The 23,401-nt window shown below is 43.1% G+C and overlaps 1 protein-coding gene across 2 annotated transcripts; it reads left to right on the top strand.

Moving 5' to 3' along the window:
- The first annotated feature begins 15 nt into the window (after positions 1 to 15).
- Positions 16 to 23,320, top strand: Glod4 (glyoxalase domain containing 4). 2 transcript variants are annotated; one of them, NM_026029.3, is made up of 9 exons: positions 16 to 160; positions 2,793 to 2,842; positions 4,143 to 4,263; positions 5,902 to 6,046; positions 9,190 to 9,326; positions 9,729 to 9,815; positions 10,400 to 10,513; positions 10,607 to 10,693; positions 21,684 to 23,320. In NM_026029.3, the coding sequence occupies exons 1-9, from the start codon at positions 71 to 73 to the stop codon at positions 21,747 to 21,749; spliced, it is 897 nt and encodes a 298-aa protein (NP_080305.2). In that variant the 5' UTR covers positions 16 to 70; the 3' UTR covers positions 21,750 to 23,320. The 2 variants fall into 2 exon arrangements, with proteins under 2 accessions (NP_080305.2, NP_001349830.1); NM_001362901.1 differs by having other exon boundaries at positions 16 to 721.
- The last annotated feature ends 81 nt before the right edge of the window (positions 23,321 to 23,401 follow it).

The raw sequence follows: 23,401 nt of genomic DNA, 5'->3' as shown, positions 1-23,401 counted from the left end.
CCGACGATCCTTCCCGGTTTGGTGGGCGGGGTGTCCCTCTGCCTGGAACTCGGTTTTCGTGTTGGGAGCCATGGCCACTCGTCGAGCTCTGCACTTCGTTTTCAAAGTGAAGAACCGCTTCCAGACAGTGCATTTCTTTCGAGATGTCCTGGGGATGCAGGTGCAGACCGGGACCGAGCGGGGCTAGCGCGAGACCCCGATGGGCGGCCGGGCCGCACCAGGGGAGGGAAGACGCCGTGGGCGCGCGGCCACCCCAGCCGCCAGGCCCTAGACTCCGCGTTGCCACGCCGGTGTTTTCAGCTTTTGCGAGCCCCCCTCTTTCGGGTTGGGAAGCCTTTGAAAGGGGACTCACCTACCAGCTGTGTTGTCTACGCACGTTCACCTACAGCCCTTCTCAAATATTTTTTACACTCCTGGCTTGGGGAGCCTGCTGTCTATAGTGAAGGAGCGTTGATAGGCAAAACGTTATTTTAAAAAGCCCCTTCCAGTTCACGACAGAGCGGTCTCCTGGTTTGAAAGGTTTGGGTGTGATCAGCAAATTTCGGCTTCCATCAGAGCTGCGGATTTGAAATTTAGGCTCTGGGAGGGGGACCCATGGCTTTGCGCATGCTAAACAAGCACTCCGCCATCGGATTCCGCGAACAAGCCCTGTCCGAGCAAGTTTGAACGGTCTCTTTCGTAGGTGCTCATGATCTGTGGCTCTGTTCTAAACAGCCCAGATGTAAGTATGAGGTCAGAATCAAGTCGCCTTCCTAGTACCTGGAAACAGTCTGAGAAGCTGTGATTCTAAGGGGGTCACTTAGCTGAAAGTGTAGCGGAAAGGTTTATTGAGCTCTTTGGTAAGCCAGGGAGGTAGGAGCACACCAGTGCAGAATTTATTTATTTATTTTTAACAGACTTGTAGCAGTCCAAGTCTAGCTGGGTGTAGAGATGGTACAGGAGGTAAGGACTGTAAAGGAAGTTGCACAAATCAGTCAACACAGGTTAGTCATAAAAATATCTGCTGTGTAGGGGCTGGAGACATGGCTCAACTTTTAAGAATGATTGCTCTTCTTCCAGAGGGTGTAAGATGGGTTCCAGGTGTTGGATGGCTCACAACCATCTGTAACTACAACTCCCAGGGAATCTGACCTGTGGCAGGCAGGCAGATAGACACACACACACACACACACACACACTCCTGGTGTTTGAAGGTACCATGGTAAGGTTAGGTATAGACTAAATGACTCTGGCATTTGTTCCCAATTAGAGCACATGATGTAGGAAATATTAGATTTATACCTACCAGTCAGAGTTTAGTGATACTACATGTCATTATTCTATTTCTTCATTGATCAAAAGATTGTTGTTAAGATTAAACATGTTACCTTTTAGGTGGTAACTGACTCACAGGTAGTTTGTGTTCTGTAAAGTAATAGCTACTTTTATGTTAAAAATGCAAAAGGAGAGATTTACCAACCTAGGCTCTCAGGAAATAATTCATGAGAACCTTGCATAAATTGACCCTGAAAAGGAACATTTCCACGTACCAGGGTTAGAGGGGAAAGTTATTCAAGAAGGCCTGGATAGGTGATGTGGAGATATTTGGAAAATGACACTGATTTTATGTGCATTTGGCTAGGTGAAGAGATTGGGGTGTGAGAAGGTACAGGTTGGGTTCGTCTCTGGTGTTGTCTTGAATGCTATGCATGCAAAGCAATTTGGATTTTATGCTAAAGTAAAGGGGAGCCTGTGATACCACCAGAGCTGTGCTGTAGGAATATATCTTTAAGATGGTATTAAGGAAAGAAATCAGTAAGTTTTGTGGTTTTTTTTTTTTTTTTTAATGTGGGGACAGGGCCAGTAGGTAGCTCAGGTTGACCTTGCACTTGAGATGCTCCTGCCTCAGTGCCTCCGGAGTGCCAGCATGCCCAGCTAAGAAAGATGACTTTTGTAATTTTTGAGAGCAGTAGGGATGAAAACTGCAAACAGCTGAGCGTGGTGGCCCATTCCTGCAATCCCAGCAGTTGCTCAAGGCCAGCCTACACTAAGCAGCAAGCCAGACCGCTACATAATGAGCCACTGTGTCAGGAGAAAAGGAGGTGGGGAGCAGAGACCAAGACAGTGAGAGCTTTCTGTATTCTAGGTTCTGTCTCGGCTCTCCAAACAGGTTATCCATTTTCACCAACAGAGTTGTCACACTCAGTCTGAAACTGAGTCTAAAACAGCGTGCTCAGCATTCCACACTGCAGTCTCGAGTGCTAAACACACTTCTCTACCACAGGTGGCTTCCTACCCTAAAGAGATTTCAAACCTGTTTAGGAGTGCAACTCTTTTGGGGGAAAGTGGGGGCAGGACAGAGTCTTACTATGTATCCTCAACTGTCCTGGAATTCACTATGTAGACCAAGCTGACCTTGAACTCACAGAAATCTATCTGCCTCTGTCTCCTAAGTGCTAGTACTAAAGGTATGTGCTACCAGGCCCATCTTAAGATGTTCTTACCTCTGCTATACCTATCGTAGAAGGTCTGCTTGTTTCTCTTAGTAAAGCTAACAAATGATAATGTTTATGTCCTGTTAGTTTGCATAAATGCGCTACGTACAATACTAGTACACTTGAAGTGCCAGCATGAGGATGGCTGAGCCAGGAGGATCATAGTTTGAGAGCAACTGGGCTACACAGTGAGACAGTCCTTTAAAGTTGAGCGCTAAGAGCATTGCTCAGCATTAGAGCTCTCGTCTAACACAAGTCCTTGAAATCCCCAGTACTCCAACGAGTGGAACTTATAATTTATTCTCTTCTCTTTACTAGGTTCTCCGCCATGAGGAATTTGAAGAAGGCTGCAAAGCTGCATGCAATGGGTATGACGCCTTATCTTACAAGCTAAGGTTCTGAGTAGCTCCGAGCAGAACACACTCTCTCAAAGTTGAGTGTAAGGCATGGGATAAGCTACTTTAAAGAATAAATAACAATAACAGAAAGGAGGCAGGAAACAGGAGAAGCTACTTGAATAGCAGCGGGGAGCACCCTTTGTCTCTCCACACTGTCATGCAGCACCTCAGACACAGCAAGCAGTTCTCCAGGACTCCAGATTCTAGCCAGGGATCTCATTAGCTCAGTTCTCTGTGTGTCTGGAGGTGTGTAAGACCAGCTACAAATCCTAGTAGCCCCTCCTCCTGACCTCAGGGAAACACTGCTTACATTTACTGACTTATAAAGAATTCAAATCGGGAAGAGCCAGATAGAAGAGCACTATGCAGAACGGTATGGAAGTGAGGAGGGATGGCATTTCCAATCCTTCTGTGATCCCAGCACATCCACGGCTGCAACAACCCACAAACTCATCAGGTCTTGTTGAATAGTTTTTACACAGATTTAAAGAGTTTACTTTCCCCTCCCTCGCCCCTTCTCAAAGGTAAGTGTGGCTCAACATTCTGATCTTTTGGTCTTCTTGGCAACCAAGCAAATCCTTAAGCTATCTACCCCACCTTCAGTCGGCTTGTCATTGCCAACCCAGGTATTCTAAAAGAGGCTCAGGAATACAAGGCCCACTTACCAGGAGGTTCCAAGGTTTAAAGAGCTCTATGCCAGGAATCCTAACAAAGACCGGGTATTTTTTCATATTTTAGTACAAGCACAAATAAATATCTGCAGTAGGGAAAGCAATGGCTACGTAATACTAAGTAATAATACTTAGCAATAGCATACTGAGTAATAGTAATACTGAGCAACAGAATACTGAGTAATAGTAATACTGAGCAACAGTATACTGAGTAATAGTAATACTGAGCAACAGTATACTGAGTAATAGTAATACTGAGCTTAGTATCTATGGCAAGTTGGAAACTTTCAAGGTCCCTGGAATTTGCATGCTTGCTGACTGCTAGGCAAAGAAACTATTTTGAGGTTAGACTATAGAACTGTCTTTAGGATTCCTTCTCCTACATTGTTTTTAAAAGTAAGTCTTTCCTTAAATAAGTGCCAAATGGTTGGTGTGTGCAGTGTGTGGTGGGGGTGTCCACAGCTGCTGTCAGCACCTTCGGAGGTCATCTCATCCTTATTTGGAATGTATGGGACTGAAAGGGACTGGCCACCATGTGTTCTAAAGCAGGAAGCAGAGTTTCCTGCGCTCACTGAGTTCACTTGCTCTCATTCTTTTAGGCCTTATGATGGGAAGTGGAGTAAAACAATGGTGGGATTTGGGCCCGAGGATGATCATTTTGTTGCAGAATTGACATACAATTATGGCATCGGAGACTACAAGCTTGGCAATGACTTCATGGTAAATATCACTCTGTCTCAGTGGATCTGGATGAGGCTGAGACAGTTATAATAGTCCAAGTTAGAAACAAAGTTGGCTTTAAAAAATGAAAGATTGTATGTGTATGAAGGTTCTGCCTGTATATATGTATGTGCACCACATGTGTGCAGTATCTGAAGAGGTCAGGAGAGGGTGACGATCCCCTTGAACTGCAGTTAGGGATGGTTATGAGCTGCCCGTGTGGTCCTCTGCAAGAATATCTAATACTTTTAACTATTGAGTTATTTCTCCAGTCCTAAACAACTTTTTAAAATTTGAAGTTGAAAATAGTGGTTAGTGAGGAGGTGACATTGGAGGAGGTTCAGAGGAGGGAAGGGACCTAGGGCAGCATGTGGATAGAGGGGAATTCTAGGTGGAGGAAAGAGCCTGTGTGCAGGCCCAGACCCTGACTTGAGAGTTGTAAGGAATCGCTGATTAGAGAGGTAAGGTAAAGGTGGTAGGAGAGGGGTAAGAAGTGACATGATAGCTGGGTATGGTGGCACATGACCAAAATCCCAGCATTTAGAAGGCTGAGGCAGGGGGGTTATGAGTTCTTGAGCCCAACCAGTGCTACATATTTAAGACCCTGTTTCAAAGGGAAAAAGTGTGCATAGTGTTGGGCCTTTTAAGAGCCATCAAGGGGGGCTGGTGATGGCTTAGCAGTTAAGATCACTGACTGCTCTTCTGAAGGTCCTGAGTTCAAATCCCAGCAACCACCTGGTGGCTCACAACCATTCGTAATGAGATCTGATGCCCTCTTCTGGAGTGTCTGAAGACATACTTACATATAATAATAAATAAATAAATCTTTAAAAAAAGAGCCATCAAGAGAAAACAACAAAGCCTGTGGGTTACTTGAGAACAAGCTGTAGGATGCTTTTTTGAAACATTCACTCTGGCAACAAAGCAGATGACAGGGTGACAGAACAGGAACAGCTACAGAGTCCAGGCTGTACAAGGCTGGCTTTCCCAGAGGGCAGAATTATACACTATTGGCAACTTTAATTTTTGCCTTAAAGTGTTGGTGCTTAAAATCCAAAAGTGGACTGGGATATACCTCAGTGGTAGAGCACTTACCTAGAATAAGCAAGGTTTCAGGTTCAAGGTCAACCTCATAAATGAATAACTATATTCAAATTGTCTCAAGTGGATAGCTGACCAGTCCATGTAAAATCAAGATTTTTCTGCATTTGTCTTGAAAACTGAAGAGATTTTTTTTTGGTATTAAATGTATTAAATATCACAGATATCTTAAAAGATGTATTTATTTTATTGTATGTGAGTACACTGTAGCTGTCTTCAGACACACCAGAAGAGGGCATCGGATCCCATTACAGATGGTTGTGAGCTACTATGTGGTTGCTGGGAATTGAACTCAGGATCTCTGGAAGAGCAGTCAGTGCTCTCAACCACTGAGCCATTTCTCCAGCCCAGTATTTTAATTTCTTTGCTCTGATTTATAAATGCCTGCATCTGGAGAATTTGAAGAGAACACCTAAAACCCTCTTTTGAATCACTATAAGAAAATGCCAATTAAATCTTAGGCTCTGGGGTTTTGATTCCTTACCTTGTCCTGCAAAGCTCTGTTGTAATGTTATGTGTGGATGTTATTTGTCACAGGGAATCACGCTTGCTTCTAGCCAAGCTGTCAGCAATGCCAGGAAGCTGGAGTGGCCACTGAGTAAAGTTGCAGAAGGGATTTTTGAAACTGAAGCCCCAGGAGGATATAAGTTCTACTTACAGGATAGAAGCCCATCTCAGTCAGGTAACTACAATAGGCCAGGCAAAGCCTGTTTAAAGGCACATTTGATTAAGATGGGATGGAGAGGGTTCTGCCGTGGAATTTTCTGTATTACAGCTTTTTATATTGATAGGATGTATCTTTCCCAAGCCAGTGTTCTTGCCTGTATTCTAGGAAATTATTCCCTTTTATGTACATTAGATATATGTTATATATTAGTACCTAGCTACAGAGAATCTACACTGGTTCTGTTCTACAGATAATTCAACTTTTTAGGATGTTTTTTTAGCAGCAAATAACAGCAAACCCAACTTAAACCACTTTGAACACTAAGAGCATGTTTCAAGTTCACAGAGCAGGTAGGAAGACTGAGGGTTAGTTGGTTCAGTGGCTCAGCCATATGAAGACCCCAGGTTTTCCCTTTCTGTTGTCCTCTCATGCTGTTAGGGCTAATTCCCACACTAGTATGATACACTGGGAGTGGGTGGGGCTCCGTGAGCCTGCAAACAGACTTTTGAAAGAGGAAAACAAACCTCTGGAGTCTGCCAGGTCACTCACTGGTCAGATTTAATACACTCTGTCTGTTTAATACACGTTGAGTATCCTATTCCACACTTCCAAAGTTTTGTTTTGTTTAAGACGATGTCTTAGGGCTGGGTGGCATGGCATGGGCCTTTACTCACAGCACTTGGGAGGCAGAGGCTGGCAGATCTCTCAGTTCTGGGATAGCCAGGGCTACACAGAGAAACCCCATCTCAAAAACAAAACAAACAAACAAACAAACAAACAAAAAAACCAAACTAACCTCTTTTAACGAGTAGTATAGGCTAACCAAGAACTCAAGGACTGTACTGCCTCGACCTCCAGAGTACTGCACTCTCAGGCTTGTAACCATGCTCTGTAAGCTTGAGATTCTAGTTAGGATTTTCAGATTAGGGATCCTCAGCCAGTAAAGTCTATGCACGTTTTACAAACTGAGCTACTTCTGCTCCCAAGCATTTCAAGTAAGAGGTACTCAGCCTGGACTTAAAAATAACGGCAGACTCCACATTCCTAAGGTGTTTTTGTCCTTTGCCATGCTAAGATCTCTGAGGCTTTCATTTCCTGCTGGTCTGATTTGGACTGCACCTGTGACTATCCTGCAGGCCTGCTGGCTCTGGGGACAGTGTCTGTGCTACTTGTTCAATGCTAGGGAATAAAATTAAGGTCTCTTCTGTCACTGAGCTCAGGTTCTCAATGAACTTGGGTTTGATAATTTTGCAATCAGTGGAGGATGGTAAACTTGAGTTTCCCAGGAGGAGATCCGTGGGGAGCACCGTGGTTAGTCTTGGCATTGCTATCCTGCCGAGGGGATGGAGGTGATGGGAACTGAGGGGAAAACCCTGAGTTTGTCATAGATGAGTCAGATGTAGTTGTACAACAGCTCTTTACAAAGTTACCTTGGCCACACCCAATGGCACAGACCTATAATCCCAGCTAGTAGGGTTTATAGGCTAAGGCTAGAAGGCTTACTTGGACTGAAGAACAAGGCCTATCTGGGCAACCTCTTGAAAGCCTGTCTCAAAAGTGGGCAAAAAAAGGTTGAGTGACAGAATGCTTGCCTAGGGTGTGAGATCCTAGGTAAAGTTTCTATATTGCAGGAAATAAAAAAGGAAGAGAAGGGAAGAAAGAAAAGGGAAAGTGCTTCACCGCTTAGTGATAGAACACTTGTCTAATGTGTGCTTCACAGGACCAGGGTTCAGCCTCTGGCACTGGCATGGGTGGGGGTTGTGGGTATCAGAAAATCACTTATAATATATTTCCATTATATTTTAGCTGCTTTTAGTTGGCTTTTTGTTTTGTTTATGTTTTTGTTTTTCAAGACAAGGTTTCTCTGTTTAGCCCTGGCTATCCTGGAGCTCCCTCTGTAGACCATGCTAGCCTTGAACTCAGAGATTCGCCTGCCTCTACTTCCCAAGCATGTGCCTGGCTCGCTCGCTCTTTCTTTCTTTCTTTCTTTTCTTTCTTTCTTTCTTTCTTTCTTTCTTTCTTTCTTTCTTTCTTTCTTTCTCTCTCTCTCTCTCTCTCTCTCCTTCCTTCCTTCCTTCCTTCCTTCCTTCCTTTCTCTCTCTCTCTCTTTCTTTCTTTCTATAATTACATTTATTTGTATATGCCTGTCTAGATTTTTTTTTACCCTGAGAAAATAATTATTTTTTTACATATTGCATATACAAAAGGAAGAGGAGCAGAGGAGTGGGAGGGGAGGAAAGTAGTGCCCATGTGTCTAGAGATAACTACTATGAGCATTCCAGAGCCTGTGTCCAAGATCTCTTATAGAAAACAATGCATACACATATATAAATGTACCCTGCATAAGCCCTTGCAGGAATTCCATGGCAGCGTTTCTCTGCAGAAGATAAACAGCCTCTGTTGTTGGGTGTTTGTTGTTCTAGTGTCTCATTGTTCTGGGCCACACTAGGAAAGGCCTCTGTGAGAAAGAGCCCTTCACACAGCCACAGTTGCTTTCTCAACTGCTGAGAACGGACTTGCTTTTTCAGTACATTTTTAAAACTTTTGGTACATTCTGTCAAATCAGTGCCCACAAACTTTCACACTCTGTCATTTTAATCTTTTTCCCTGCAATAAATCAGCTAGCACTGATAGTTTGTCAAGACAATAAAAATTAAATAATGAAAAATAAACTACTTGTACGTATTTTCTTAGTTTATTCTTTTTTTTTTTCTTCGAGACAGGGTTTCTCTGTGTAGCCCTGGCTGTCCCGAAACTCACTCTGTAGACCAGGCTGGCCTCAAACTCAGAAATCCGCCTGAATTTTAAAGACACGTACTACCATTGCCCGGCTAGTTTATTCTTTATATTTCATAATTTAACCCCTCAGAAATACATTTTGCTGTTTAATTCAAACGTAGTTTTTCCCACCAAGTGATTATCTTTCGGTCATTTATTTGGCTCATGTTTCATTTCATGTTGGTTTAAAATGCTTTCCTTATAAACTAAATTCTTTGGATAAAAAGAGAGTTGCTGGAGATCAAATGGAAGCCTTGTACGAGAGACACACACTCCTCCTCCAGCCTTCTAAGCTAAATTCTTAACATTTGCTTGAGCTTGTTCGGCCTTTTATTCCATTCCACTGAAGCGACTTGACACATTGGTCTCCTCACCCTCAGATCCTGTATTAAAGGTGACTCTAGCAGTGTCTGATCTCCAGAAGTCCTTGAACTACTGGTCTAATCTCCTGGGAATGAAAATTTATGAGCAAGATGAGGAAAAGCAACGAGCTTTGCTGGGCTACGCTGATAACCAGGTGGGTGACTTGCAGAGGAACAGCTTGTCTGTTCCTTTGTGTTTGGTTCATAAATCAGGTTAACACGAAAGTGGTTCCATAGTTTCTTCACAGTGATTCAGTGAGTTTCTAAATGAATAAAAGGAAATAAACCCACTAATAACCTTCCTACTCAGATACTTCCTTGGTTTCGTTCGTCATCAGCTGACCTGTAAGCCTTGGAGTTTCTCCTGAGTGCCTCCTGCCACACCATAGGAATGGTACCACATCCAGCTTTCTGTGGGTGCTGGGCATCTGTACTAAGGCCTGCACACTTGCGTGGCAAGCACTTTACCAAACACTAGAGTTTTTGCACTAAACTAGAGTTTATACACATGTATAGCCTAGCAGAAATCATCAGCCCACTCTCTTATTTCTCTTCAGTGTAAGCTAGAGCTACAGGGCATCCAGGGTGCAGTTGATCATGCAGCGGCCTTTGGAAGAATTGCCTTTTCTTGTCCTCAGAAAGAGGTACTATTTGATTACCTAATTGTTTGTTTTTTAAATTCTTTATTTTGTATATGTGTATGTCTATGTCTATGTGCCAGTGCAGGTGCCTGTGGGGCAAGTCAGATCCCTCAGAATTGAACTTACAGGGAGTTGTGAGCCTCTGGAATGAGTACAAGGAACCAACCTCGATAGAGCCATCTTGTGTGTGTGTGTGTGTGTGTGTGTGTGTTGTATACATAAACATGAATGCAGATGTCCATACAGGACTTCCCCTGGAGCTGGAGTTAGCAGCATTTATAAACTCCCTGGCATGGTTGCTGGGAACTGAACTTGCATCCCCTTTGAGAGTAGTACTTGCTCTTAGTTGCTGAGCCATCTCTTCCACCCCTGATTGGTTAAGTTCTGTCACTATCTGGTTTCAACCCAGCTAAGAACTTTGGACTTCCTGTGAGTTCATTCTGCTTGCTGCTTTGTTTCATGCTCATCCATTCTTTTAAGAACCACTGCAATAATAAATTCCATCCAGTGGTGCCTTGGTCAAATGAGGACGGTGCCAGAAAAGTACTATGTGAGCCTTGCTTACTTGTCCTTTTGTGTTTTTCAAGTTGCCAGACTTAGAAGACTTGATGAAAAGGGAGAGCCACTCGATCCTGACTCCGTTGGTGAGTCTGGACACCCCAGGGAAAGCCACAGTGCAAGTGGTCATCCTGGCTGACCCTGTAAGTATTGCTTAGCAAGGGGACAGGCTATCCCGTCCCAGGGATTTCTTCAAAGATTTTTTTTTCACATTGCTTTTCTCTTTTATGATGTAGGATGGACATGAAATTTGCTTTGTTGGGGATGAAGCTTTTCGAGAACTCTCTAAGATGGATCCAAAAGGAAGCAAATTATTGGATGATGTGAGTCTTGTTTGTACATCACTGTCATTATAGGGCGAAACAGGATGGTATAAAGGACATATGGAGTCCAGGTGCTGTCAAGCATGTCCTTTCCCTGTTGTGATGACTTTTATTCCTAGACAATGTCTTCAATGTCACCTACTTTATCCCTTATAGAATTTAGCATCTCCATCTTCCCACTGCCTCAGGCTAACTAACCATTCTTTGGATGAGAGCGCCTGAGTTGCATCCTCCTTTTGTTTCCTTGGCTGCTTGGTTATCTTCTCTTCCTTCCTACTTGTTCTCATTATCATACCAAGAGAACCGGGAGCTCTCATCTTTTAAAACTTTTCTTGGGAGACAGAGGGAGGGGATCTCTGTGAATTCAAGGCCAGCTGATCTACATAGCAAGTTCTATGCTAACCAGGGCCACTTAGTGAAACCTTGTCTCTTAAAAACAGAAAATAGTGGCTGCAGACATGGCTTAGTGATTATGAGAGCTTAGTGCTCTAACAGAGGACACAGTTTTAGTTCCCAGCACTCATGTGAGGATCCAGTACTGCTTGTGACTCCAGTGTCAAGGAATCTGACACGCTCTTCTGACCCCAAGGGCTCCTGCGTGCACTTGGTGAGCATACGTTCACTGAGGCACACAAAACTCCAAAACAACCCCCTTCCATGCCATTTTCCATCGCAAGATAGTTGATCTTTTGAGTTTGAGATATGATTCTGTGTCTCTAAACTGACTACAAATTAGTGATCCTCCTGCCTCATCCTCCCAATTAGGACTGTATCATCATGTTTCTTTAATTAGATTTCTGCTTTAAAGATCTCTTTGCCCATAGTTTCTATTTCTTGTCTGAAATGCATACTTCATCTCTCTGCACTAGATCTTGGCAGCAAATAGTGTTTATGTTGGTGGTGATCTCATCTTGCCAAATGCAGCAGCTTCGGTTCTCATCACACTTGAGTTTTCATCAGGAAAACAGTAGCCTGTTGTTGGACTCTAGTTTCTAATGTAGACCCAGCACGGAGTGGACATTCTCTGAATACTTTGAACTTTGCAGACAGGGACTCTGGTGTCCCAGTTGACCTCGAGTTCCTAGGCTCAGAGGACCTTCCTGCTTCAGCCTTCCATGTAGATAGAAGGTGGGCCTGATCTCGGGGCCTCCCGCACTTCTGAATACCCAAGTGAGTGATTAAAAGAATCAATTTATCCCAGTTCTATACTTTTTTGATCCGTATAACTGGCATTTCAGCAATTTGTTAAAATTGCCTGAACTTTTAAAAGTTCCTTTAGAGCTTTATCTAAAAAGGTGAGAAAATAAAAGTATTGGGATTTCGGTGTGCTTTATGGAAGATAATTAACTATAGTCCTAACTATAGGCACTCATATTATTGCAAATTAAAGGAAATATGTAAAAGATACCTATTAAGGCTTTAAACGTGCAGGAAAATAGACTGTCGATCGAGCTCTCGGTTAGCAAATATGCTGCTCTTTCTTTCTTTGTTCTTTCATGCGCGGCAGCCCCTCCCCTCCTGTGCTGTTGAGCTCCCGACTTCTCCCAGGCAACCACTGGATTGCTGGTGCAGTAGATCTATTCTGTTTATTCTTGGATTTCAAACAACTGAATCCATTTAATAGGTATTTTACTATGATTAATTTGAGATTCCACCATGTAATTGCATGTATCTATCTCATGTTTTGTGTTGCTTTTATTAGATAGCAATTTGTTTCTCCATTTCCATGGTAGTGTACATTTAGATTGTTTGTGGATTTTTATCTACGTAAGGAAGGGTGCTGGTAGCATTCATGTTTAAATCTTCTTGCAGCCACATGTTTCGTGTCTCTAAGACCCATACCCAGGAGAATTGCTTTACTGTACAGGAAAGTGCAGCCAGCTGACAAGAATAAATATAGCGAAGTGAGTCTTCCTTAGCCTGTTTCTCTTTCCATAGTTTGTTATGTGCATTTCTGAAAGTATTAAATGTAAACTTCAGAAACAAGTAACTCGTGTGTTTAGGCTGTGCTCTGCTCTGAGTGGCATGTGAAATCTCTTGTTCTCTTGCTCTGTCCACCTATGGCAGGATTGTCTCTGGGCAGAGTATCACACTGTGTACACAACCGAATATATAGCTCCCTTAGTCACTTAGTCGCTATCTTGGTACTAGATTAACTCTTAATTCAAAACCTTTATTTTACTTAATAGTGGTTCAAAAGGGCAAACATAGCAGTTTGGTTATGTCAGAGAATAGCTGGCCAGATGGCTCAGTGGGTAAAGATCCTTGCTGCCAAGCTTGCCAAGCCTAAGTTCAGTCCCTGGGACCCACATAATGGAAAGCTCGAGTGGACTCTGGCATGTGTGCACCTACACATACTACACTCAGTAAGTAAATAAGTGTAATGAACTGAAGGGTAGCCGCAAAAGTACATCTCTTAGGTAAAACGAAACTAGAGTCTAGTCACATTACTCTGGACAGCTGTTTTTATTTCATGTAGAGTAAATGCTAGGTTGGTAAGATCAAACATAAGAACAACTCTAAAGAAGGAAAACTATGTCCTGGTTTACTGTTGCACCTCAGAACTTGGAAAAGTTATAGCTCCTGGTGAATCCTTAGTTAAGATGAGTAGTGGGGCTGGGGAGGCATAGTAGACAAGCCCAGGATCCCCTAGAATAAAGTTTGGGAGGTGTGAAGTTACAGGTTGGTTCTAGTCAGGCCTCCTGGGGAGTACTGGGAGCTCTCACTGCTAGCGGGGGGGGGGGTGATGGGGGGGGGTGATGGGGGGGGTGGAGTGCTGTCTGAAGCTGTGCTTGCTTACACTCTCACTGGCATCTTTGTTATTGCTTCCTTGATTCTGGTAGCTGTTCTAAAAATGGAGGATAGTTTCTTGTTTTGGTTTTAATCTCCAATGACTAATGATGAGCACCTTTGTATAAACTTATTGGCAGTTTGCTTCTTTTATAAATTAACTATTCAAGTCTTGTTGATATTTTTGCATAGTAGTTTTGATTTTTTGATATTTCATGAATTAAACTTCAAATATACTCCAAACAAGAGAGTCCAACTGTGCTTCTAGTTCTCTGCATCGCTTTCAGTGTCCCTCCCTCCCCACAGCACCCTGTTCCTGCTTCCCCTTTCTCCTTTTGCTCAGGGATTCTCAGGCACATCTCAGGCTTTGGAACATTTACGCTAAAATACTCAAGTATGTTTATATTTAAGGCAATTTAAAGGAAATAAGAATTAAACAATTTCCTTATGTACCATACACTTTAAGAAGAGCAAGACTAGACATACATAGATGTATAATTTTACGTTTGTGAGCATATGTCTGGGGGGAGGGTTGTGTGGGGGGGTAAGTATGGGCTGCAAATGCCGCAGTGCATATGTGTGGGTAGAAAGTAACCTTGGGTGCCATCCACACCTTCCTTGTTTGAGAGTAGGATCTTTTTTTTTTTTTTTTTTTTAAAGATTTATTTATTATATATAAGTACACTGTAGCTGTCTTCAGACACTCCAGAAGATGGCATCAGATCTTGTTACAGATGGTTGTGAGCCACCATGTGGTTGCTGGGATTTGAACTCCAGACCTTTGGAAGAGCAGTCGGGTGCTCTTACCCACTGAGCCAACTCACCAGCCCGAGAGTAGGATCTTATCAACACTTCAGATACCAAGTTCAACAGGTGGCTCTGAGCGTCCAGAGATTCTTCTTTCTCTGTCCCCATCTTGACCTAGCTGGGATTACAAATACCTAGAACTGCTCCTGGCTTTTCATGGGTCCCAAAGATTTGAACTCTTGTCCTCGTACTTACAAAGAGAGTGCACTTTAATCATTGAACCATCTCCCCACACCCTTACTTCTCAAAATTTTTGTTTTGTTGAGGCAATGTCTCTTTATGGAACTCTGGGTGGCCTGGAACTATGTCAAAACAAGGCTGGCCTTGAACTCTTAGAGTTCAGCCTGCCTTTGTCTCCCAAGTGCTGGGTTGTATCTACCCCCATGGCTTTTTTTTGAGAATGAATCTTGTGTAGCCAAGGCTGGTCTTGAACTTGATACGTAGTTGAGGAGGACCTTGAATTCTTGATATGTTCCTATCTCCCCAACCCTGGGATTATAAGCATGAGTTACCATGCCTAGCTAGAGATTCATTATTCTCTCCTTCCCAGGCCCCTTCCTGCACACTCTGTGTGCTCTGCTTGTGTGCATGTGGTAGGACAAAGCAGTACCTTCCTCTATCACTCTCCACCTTATTTCCTTGAGACAGGGTCTATCACTGAACTAGAAGTTTGTAATTCTGGTTAGCTATGGCTAGCCCGTCAGCCAGCCAGTTCTCATTAATCACCGGTCTCTGCCTCTCAATGCTGTGGAACAGGCAAAGTGCAGCCACACTTTTTATTTGGTACCAGGGATCTGAACTCAGGGCCTCATGCTTCCAGATCAAGTGCTCTCGTCCACTGAGTTATTTCCCTATTCTTGTTGGCCTGTTTCCTTCGACGGGGTCTTAATATAGCCCAGGCTGTCCTGGAACTCACTAGTGTTGTGGGGTAATCACCAGAGAAGACTGCTTAGACATGGCTTTAAGCCAATAGAAAGTCTTTATTGGGGCTGGAGAGATGGCTCAGCGGTTAAGAGCACTGACTGCTCTTCCAGAGGTCCTGAGTTCAATTCCCAGCAACCACATAGTGACTCACAACCATCTGTCATGGGGTCTGATGCCCTCTTCTGAAGACTGCAATAGTGTACTTACATATATAAAATAAAAAAATCTAAAAAAAAAAAAAAAAAATCTTAAAAAAAAAGAAAAAGAAAGTCTTTATTAGCTGTCCAGCAACTCTACTCGGTGTGTGAGATCTCAGTGTAGCCCAGAACCTTTCTAATGATGAGCTTTTAAGCAAAAAACTATATCCTAGGTTGATATACTTTAACTAACAAGAGCAGTTACCAAGAAGTAGAACTACAGAAGCCAAAAGCAAGGTTAGTATATTTAGTCCTTCCAATAACTATGGACCTTAATGGATTAGGCCTTTGTTTTAGTTTTGGCAGGTGGTACTGTCTGTGTGTGGAGTTTTACAGCCTGAACAGTAGTTCCACCATGGAGTCAGTTGTGCTAAGGTCTTGGGGCCTACTAAGTTCTGGGGCTATGTTACACTGTGTAGACCAGGCTGGTCTTGACCTCACAGAAAAATCTACCTGCCTCTGCAGTGCTAGAATTAAAGGTGTGTACTACCACACCTGGCATGCTTTGATGTGTTCTTTTTTTTTTTTTTTTTTTTTTTTCAGTTCCATTTTTCTTTATTGTCTAAGAATTCTATATACACATAGGAATTTCTTTTCTGGTCAAATCTATTTGGAGTTCTACAGGCTTCTTGTATATTCATGGGCATCTCTTTCTTTAGGTTAGGGAAGTTTTCTTCTATAATTTTGTTGAAGATGTTTACTGACCCTTTAGGTTGGGAATCTTTTCTCTCTCTTCTATACCTGTTATCCTTAGGTTTGGTCTTCTCATTGTGTCCTGGATTTCCTGGATGTTTGGGGTTAGGAGCTTTTTGCATTTTGCATTTTCTTTGACTGTTGTGTCAGTGTTTTCTACGGTATCTTCTGCAACTGAGATTCTCTCGTCTATCTCTTGTATTCTGTCGGTGATGCTCGCATCTATGACTCCTGATCTCTTTCCTTTCTCCAGGGTTGTCTCCCTTTGTGATTTCTTTATTGTTTCAATTTCCATTTTTAGATCCTGGATGGTTTGTTCAGTTCCTTCACCTGTTTGGTTGTGCTTTCCTGTAATTCTTTAAGGGATTTTGTGTTTCCTCTTTAAGGTCTTCTACCTGTTTACCTGTGTTCTCTTGTACTTCTTTAAGGGAGTTATTTATGTCCTTCTTATAGTCCTTTATCATCATCATGAGATGTGATTTTAAATCAGAGTCTTACTTTTCTGGTGTGTTGGAGTAACCAGGGTTTGCTGTGGTAGGAAAACTGGGTTCTGATGATGCCAAGTAGTAGCCTTGGTTTCTGTTGCTTATGTTCTTGCCCTTGCCTCTCACCATATCTTTATCTGTGGTGTTAGCTGGTTTTGCTGTCTCTTTCTGTCCTACAAACCTGTGTGTCAGTACTCCTGGAAGACCAATTTTCTCCGGGAGGAATTTAGTTATGGAGAACTGTAGTACAGGGTCAGTTCTGGGTTGCAGACAGAAACCAGAAGGATCCTGTCCCCAGCTGATCCTTGGTCCTGTGTCCTAATGGCTCTGGGAGGGTCTCTCTTGGGCCAGGAATTTGAAGTGAAGTGGTAGTCTTACCTGTGCTCAAAGGTGTGTAGACACTCCTGGGATACCAGGTCTCTCCTGGTAGTATTTGTGTATGTAGCTCTGTGGCAGAGGATCAGCTCCAGGCGCAGACGGAAACTGGAAGGCTTCTGTCCCAGGCCATTCCTCAGTTCCTGTGTCCTGAGGGTTCCCCGTGGGTTCCTCTGAGCAGCAGTCCTCTGCACTCACAGGCCTGTCTGCACTCCTGAAAGGCTAGCTCTCTCCTGGTGCTACCTGGGTATGGAGCCCTGTGTGCTTTGAAGTGTTCTTAAGAGCTATGTGTATATTCTCCAACTCTAGATTCTCTAAGTCACAACTTGTAACTAAACCAATGCTTAAAAAAATTAAGTAATCACTCATGTGTAGCTGGCTTTTTCTTCTTTGTGAGTTCTTCTTACTTCCAGCCTTCTCCACCCTTTTCCTTCCACCCTTTCAGTCCCCTAAATCATGATGAGAGAAAACAGGATAGAAAAGAATGCGATCCCTGAGCAAGGTTAGGTGGGGTCAGAAAGGGTTCGACGTTAGACTTCTCTGGTGACTCGGGACACCAAGGTCCTTGGGGCAAGTTTTTGATCTTCACTGTCAGAATATCTAATTTCTTCTTGCTTCATTTTTGTGCACAACTACTTAACAAACCACAACCAACAGCAACCAAACAACAATCCCCCAATTTCTTAGGGCCCTAGCATTTATGTACCCTCTGAAAAGTCCCCAAAATTCCAAATGTCACAAAAATCACAGAAACTATCTGTAGCTGGCAAACCATGCCTCTGCTAGAGCACAAGGCAAGTCATAGTCAGCTGCTGTGAAGCAGCCTCATATCCTGTTCGTGGGATTAAAATGAAAGCATATTTTGTAGGTTATTTCTTCTCGGTGAAATGAGCCAATTTAAGGGCTTCAGAAATGGCTCAGTAGTTAAGAGCTCTTTCCAGCACCCATGGGGCAGCTCCCAGCTGTCTGTAACTCCAGTTCCAGGGGATGCAACAGTACCTCAGACATACATGCAAATAAAACACCAGTGTATATAAAATAAATAAATCATTTTTTAAAAAAGAATATATTAAATGCAGGTTTATTGGGTTTATTTGGAAAGCTCTCAGGTGAGTTCACAGACCCCAGGACTGGGGCTAGGGAAATCACATGAGGAGAGAATGGGGGGAGGGGGAAAAGAAAAAGAGAAAGGACTTGAGTATGCAGAAAGAGAGAAGGGAAGAGGATGAAGAGGAAGGAGAGAGAGAGAGAAGAGGAAAGGAGAAGAGAGGGGAGGAGAGGAGAGGGGAGAGGAGGAGGGGGAGGAGGGGAGGAGAGGGGGGAGGGGAGGAGGGGAGGAGAGGGAGAGGGAGAGGGAGAGGGAGAGGGAGAGGGAGAGGGAGAGGAAAGATCAAAATGTCTGGATTATATAGGAAAGAACCTCTGGAGGAAGGATAACCCAGGCCCTGGGCTGGAAACTTCAGGAGATTAGGGTTGGGAGTGGGCATTCCAGGTTGGAACTGAGGAATGCTTAGAGAACCAGGAGGCCAGGTCTGCTTTGATATGTAAAATATGCATCTTAGTCCCTTGTCCTAGTGTCCAAAACCAAACAATATTTTTATAATATTTCTGTGTTTTTTGTTAAAGAAACCAAAATCCCAGACTTCTCACTGTACTCATGGTATCAGGCATTTAATGAATTGGAGACAGACACTGGGATGGAGGTCTTTCAGGATGCTATAATTAGTTCTTTTCCTTTCTCTGTACCCTGGTCCTTCCTGTGGGCAAAAGATTTCTTGCTGTGTGCAGTTCTAACACTTGGGAGGCAGAGACTGGAGGATCTTTGTGAGTTTGAAGCCAGCCTGGTCTACATAGCAAGTTCCAAAACAGCTAGGATTACATAAAGAGATCCTTCCTCAAAAACAAATAGATGAAAGAAAGAAACAAAGGAAGGAAGTCAGTTATCTTCCCATGTCCTGACTGTTCCAACTGACTCCTCGGAGCTGTTCTTTGATTTGCACTGAAGCCACCTTTTACTTTACAATTGTTCTATTCTTTAAAAGATTATTGCCGCCGGGTGTGGTGGCGCAAACCTTTAATCCCAGCACTTGGGAGGCAGAGGCAGGCGGATTTCTGAGTTCGAGGCCAGCCAGGTCTACAGAGTGAGTTCCAGGACAGCCAGGGCTACACACAGAAACCCTGTCTCGAAAAACCAAAAAAAAAAAAAAAAAAAAAAAAGATTATTACATTTTACTTATTCACTGCACGTGTAATCCATGGCATATCAGTAGAGATCAGAGACAACTTGTGGGAGTCAGTTCTCTCCTACCATTTCAGTCCAGGTTGCCAGTTTGGCCACAAATGCTTTTATCTGCTGAGTCATCTTGTCAAGCCTAGGATAGTTTTAGATTGATTGATTGATTGATTGATTGATTTTGGTTTTTCGAGACAGGGTTTCTCTGTGTAGCCCTGGCTGTCCTGGAACTCACTTTGTAGACCAGGCTGGCCTCGAACTCAGAAATCCGCCTGCCTCTGCCTCCTGAGTACTGGGATTAAAGGCGTGCGCCACCACGCCCAGCTGATAGTTTTAGATTTATATACACGTGCACTTTAACATGTTTTTTTTCTCATTTATTTTGATTTTCTTTTAAATTCTATTAGTCATTATTCACCAAGAGCTAAGTTCTCTTTCTGAGATATCTCTGGTCTTTTAACTGTGTTTGAAATCTAGTGAGTTTTAAACTAATCTCTAGCTCTGTTGACTTCCAGATACATTCTTCTCTGTCTAAGCCTGCTGTGTATATCTGCTGGCCCTTATCTATGCTTTGGCCTGTTATTATCTCTGGAAAGCCCCTAGGGAAGCCCTCTTCTGACCTCACTACCTTGCTTATAATAATAAAAACACAACTTCTTGTCTGCACCCAAAGTGTATTTTTCTTTCTCTTCTTTTAAGCTGGTCCTCCAAAAAGAAGAGGTTTTCTCGGATCCTCCGTACCAGAGTTAATTGTTTTTTTCCCATTCTTTATGATCTCATTCAGTTCTTGGGAGTGGTTTCTTAATATTGCTTTAAGGTTTAAGTTCTTTATATTTTCATCAGCACAGTAAATCAGGTAGCCCCCAAAATTATTACTTATTTAGGCAAAGATTTATAAAGTAACCTAGGCTGTTCTGGAACTGGCAGATTTCCTATTCTTCTCACTGAATGCTGGTATTGCATGTGTCCACCACCAGGCTGGCTAGGACATGTCACTGAAACACAGCCACGTCTGTACCATATCTGAAGCCCACTCCGCGCAGGACTTCCACCTTCACTATTGCTTAATCAAATTATTATATTTTTCTGTTATGTTTTCTAATGTAAATATTATCTTGTGACTTCCTCCTGGTATAGATAAGTATTTTTTATATTATTACTCCAAATATTTAGTTGTTCCTTACGTTTTAATCTGGTAATGAATAATTTTTTTTATTTATATCTTTGTTCTTTGTTTTGTTTTTGTTTGTTTTTGTATTAGTTTGTGTAGCCTTGGTAGTCCTGGAACTCACTCTGTAGACCAGGGTGGCCTCGAATTCCCAGAATGCCTGACTCTGCCTCCCAATTGCTGGGACTAAAGCCAGGTGCAGCCTTTTGTGGATCTTTTACATGAAATACCTCAAAACGAACTTGCTGTCTTCTGGACAGTTACTTCCTGTGTGAGTCTTCAGCTGGTCAGTAGAATCCCCAAAGACCAGACGGTCACTCATGTCATACTGGACCCAGTACAGAACCTAGTGCGTGATAAGAACTCAATTTAAACAAAGATTTCTTTGTATGTCTTTGTGTGGTGTTACTATATTGCAAGCATGTAGGCACCTTGTGGTGTAGGAGAGGGTGTTAATTCCTCTGGAGTTATAGTCATAGGCCAGGATGATTGTACCCCAATTGGGCTCTCTGCAAGAGCAGTACATGTGCTTAACTGCGAGCTACCTCTCCAGCCCCAAAAACCTCACTTAAAAAAAAAGTATCACTATATCTTCTTATTGGCTGAATAAAAGTTTTTCATTACCAAATAACTAAATGATTTGTAGGGGCAGATGTTTTGGTTTTGTTTGTTTTGTTTTGTTTTGTTTTGTTTTTGTTTTTTTCTGGTTTTTGGAGACAGGGTTTCTTTGTATAGCTCTGGTTGTCCTGGAATTTACTCTGTAGACCAGGCTGGCCTTGAACTCAGAAATTCACCTGCCTCTGCCTCCCAAGTGCTGGGATTAAAGGCGTGGGCCACCACTGCCCGGCTAGTTTTGGATTTTTAAGAATTGATTTTTCTGTGTATCTCTGGCTGTCCTGAAACTTGGTCTGTAGGTCAGGCTGGCCTCAAACTCAGAGATCTCCCTACTTCTGCCTCCTGAGTGCTGGGAATAAAGTGTTTGCCTGGCTGTCTCAAATACTATTTTTGGTGGTGGTACTGGGGTGTGAACTGAAGGTCAGTATTCCACCACTGGGCTGCATTCATTTTGTTTGGTCTCAGATTAAGCTCATGAGCATTGAGGGTTCCTGTTCTGCCAAGGACTCGGTAGTTGCACAGTCCCTGGTCTTTCATCAGCGGCCAGGCTCTCTGGCCAGCTGTGCAAATCACCAAGCAACTGTTTGCTGCTCACCAGCTCTCCTGTGAGTGAACAACATTCTCCACACAGATGGACTGCTTTAGCATTAATGCACGGTGGAGAATGCAGACTTGGAGTAACATTTGTCCCTCTGTTTCCTAGGCAATGGAAGCAGACAAAAGTGACGAGTGGTTTGCTACGAGGAATAAACCAAAGGCTTCGGGTTAGTGGAAGACACATGAAGAGCACTTACATCTCCAGTCCAGTCTGTTATCAGTCTGGCACTTATGTTTTGAGAAATGCTCCCACCACTTGGCTGTGTCCTGCATAGGAGGTCTGTGCAGTAGTTTCACTCTTCAAAGCTCTGTTTTTAGAAATGAAATATTTTTATCACTCTTGGTAGAGGCAAATTCCTACTGTGTGTAATTGTATTAAATTTGGTAACAAATTTATTGTCCAGACTGAGACAACTATATGGAATATTACTCTTGGTTGGGGCTGGAGGAAAATCTGATTACCTGTTAATCATGTAGATACTATTGAAACAAATGTCAGAATGAAGCCAAACCAGCTAGGCATGGGGGTGCACGCCTTTAATCCCAGCACTTGGGATACAGAGACAGGAGAGTGTCTGAGTTAGAGGCCAGCCAGGACTATAGAGACCCTGTCTCAAAACAAACAAACAAACAAAAAAAAAACAAAAGCTAAATCTACTGCTTAGAGTACTCATTTCCAGGACCCGATGGTAAGATTCTGTTCTGTTATCTTACCACAGAAGGTCTTGACGTTTAGAAACTTTTCCCATTGGCTTTCTGAGACAGTCTCACCTGATAGCTCTGGGTAACCTATTAATTCACCATGTAACTCAAGGCAGCTTTTAACTTCGTAACTGGAACTCGGTAGGCTAGATTGGTCTCAAACTCAAGAGACCAACCCACCCCTGCCTCTTGCTGAGATCAAATGCACAGGATACTGTACCCAGTGGTTTTGAATGTTTGTCCTGCTTCAGCCTCCAGTGTTAGGACTATAGATGTGGGCCACTATTCCATGTGGTGGATTGAACATGGTTGGCCCATGGAAAGTGGCACTATTGGAGGTGTGGCCTTATTGGAGGAGGTGTAGCATTGTTAGAGGAACTGTGTCACTGTGGAGATCTCTTATATGTGCTCAAGTCTGGACAATGTAGCAGTCTCCTCCTGGCTGGTTTTCGATTAAGATGTCAAACTTTTGGCTCCTTCAGTACCAAGTCCACTTGCATAATGCCATGTTTCCAACCATAATGATAATGGACTGACCTTCTGAAACTGTAAGCTAGGCCCAATTAAATGCCATTTTAAGAGTTGCTGTGGGGCTGGCGAGATGGCTCAGCAGGTAAGAGCACCCGACTGCTCTTCCAAAGGTCCTTAGTTCAAATCCCAGCAACCACGTGGTGGCTCACAACCATCCGTAACAAGATCTGACTCCCTCTTCTGGTGTGTCTGAAGACAGCTACGGTGTACTTACATGTAATAAATAAATAAATCTGAAAAGAACCTTAAAAAAAAAAAAAAAAAGAGTTGCTGTGATCATGGTGTCTCTTCACAGCAGTAGAACTCCTAAATCAGACACCAGGCTTGATGTTTCAAAGAATTTTTTGGCTATGTATGGACAGAATCCAACTCCTAGCTGGCACATCATCACCCCTCACCTAAACTCTGTAAAAACCCCTTGCTTTAGCCTGCATGTGTGACTTCACTGATCCTGTGAGGTCAGTGAACCCACCCAAGAGCTGCCTCCTAATAAACCTGCCTTTATCAACCATAATGGTGAATAGGTAAACTGCTTTGAGCACCCTTCTGGCGGGTGATCCAGCCTTTAGCCACCTGCCAGAGTGTTCTAAA

Source organism: Mus musculus, chromosome 11 (assembly GCF_000001635.26).
Source record: "Mus musculus strain C57BL/6J chromosome 11, GRCm38.p6 C57BL/6J".
In the NCBI taxonomy this organism is placed as follows: domain Eukaryota; kingdom Metazoa; phylum Chordata; class Mammalia; order Rodentia; family Muridae; genus Mus; species Mus musculus.
This window is presented reverse-complemented; position numbering and strand designations above follow the sequence as displayed.

What these genes read in the sequence shown, in the direction of transcription:
- Glod4 (NM_026029.3), top strand. Translation starts at nt 71, where the DNA reads ATGGCCACTCGTCGAGCTCTGCACTTCGTTTTCAAAGTGAAGAACCGC. An exon ending in AGCTTGGCAATGACTTCATG is followed by an intron (nt 4,264 to 5,901) that starts GTAAATATCACT and finishes TATTTGTCACAG; the next exon opens with GGAATCACGCTTGCTTCTAG. An exon ending in GAAGCAAATTATTGGATGAT is followed by an intron (nt 10,694 to 21,683) that starts GTGAGTCTTGTT and finishes TCTGTTTCCTAG; the next exon opens with GCAATGGAAGCAGACAAAAG.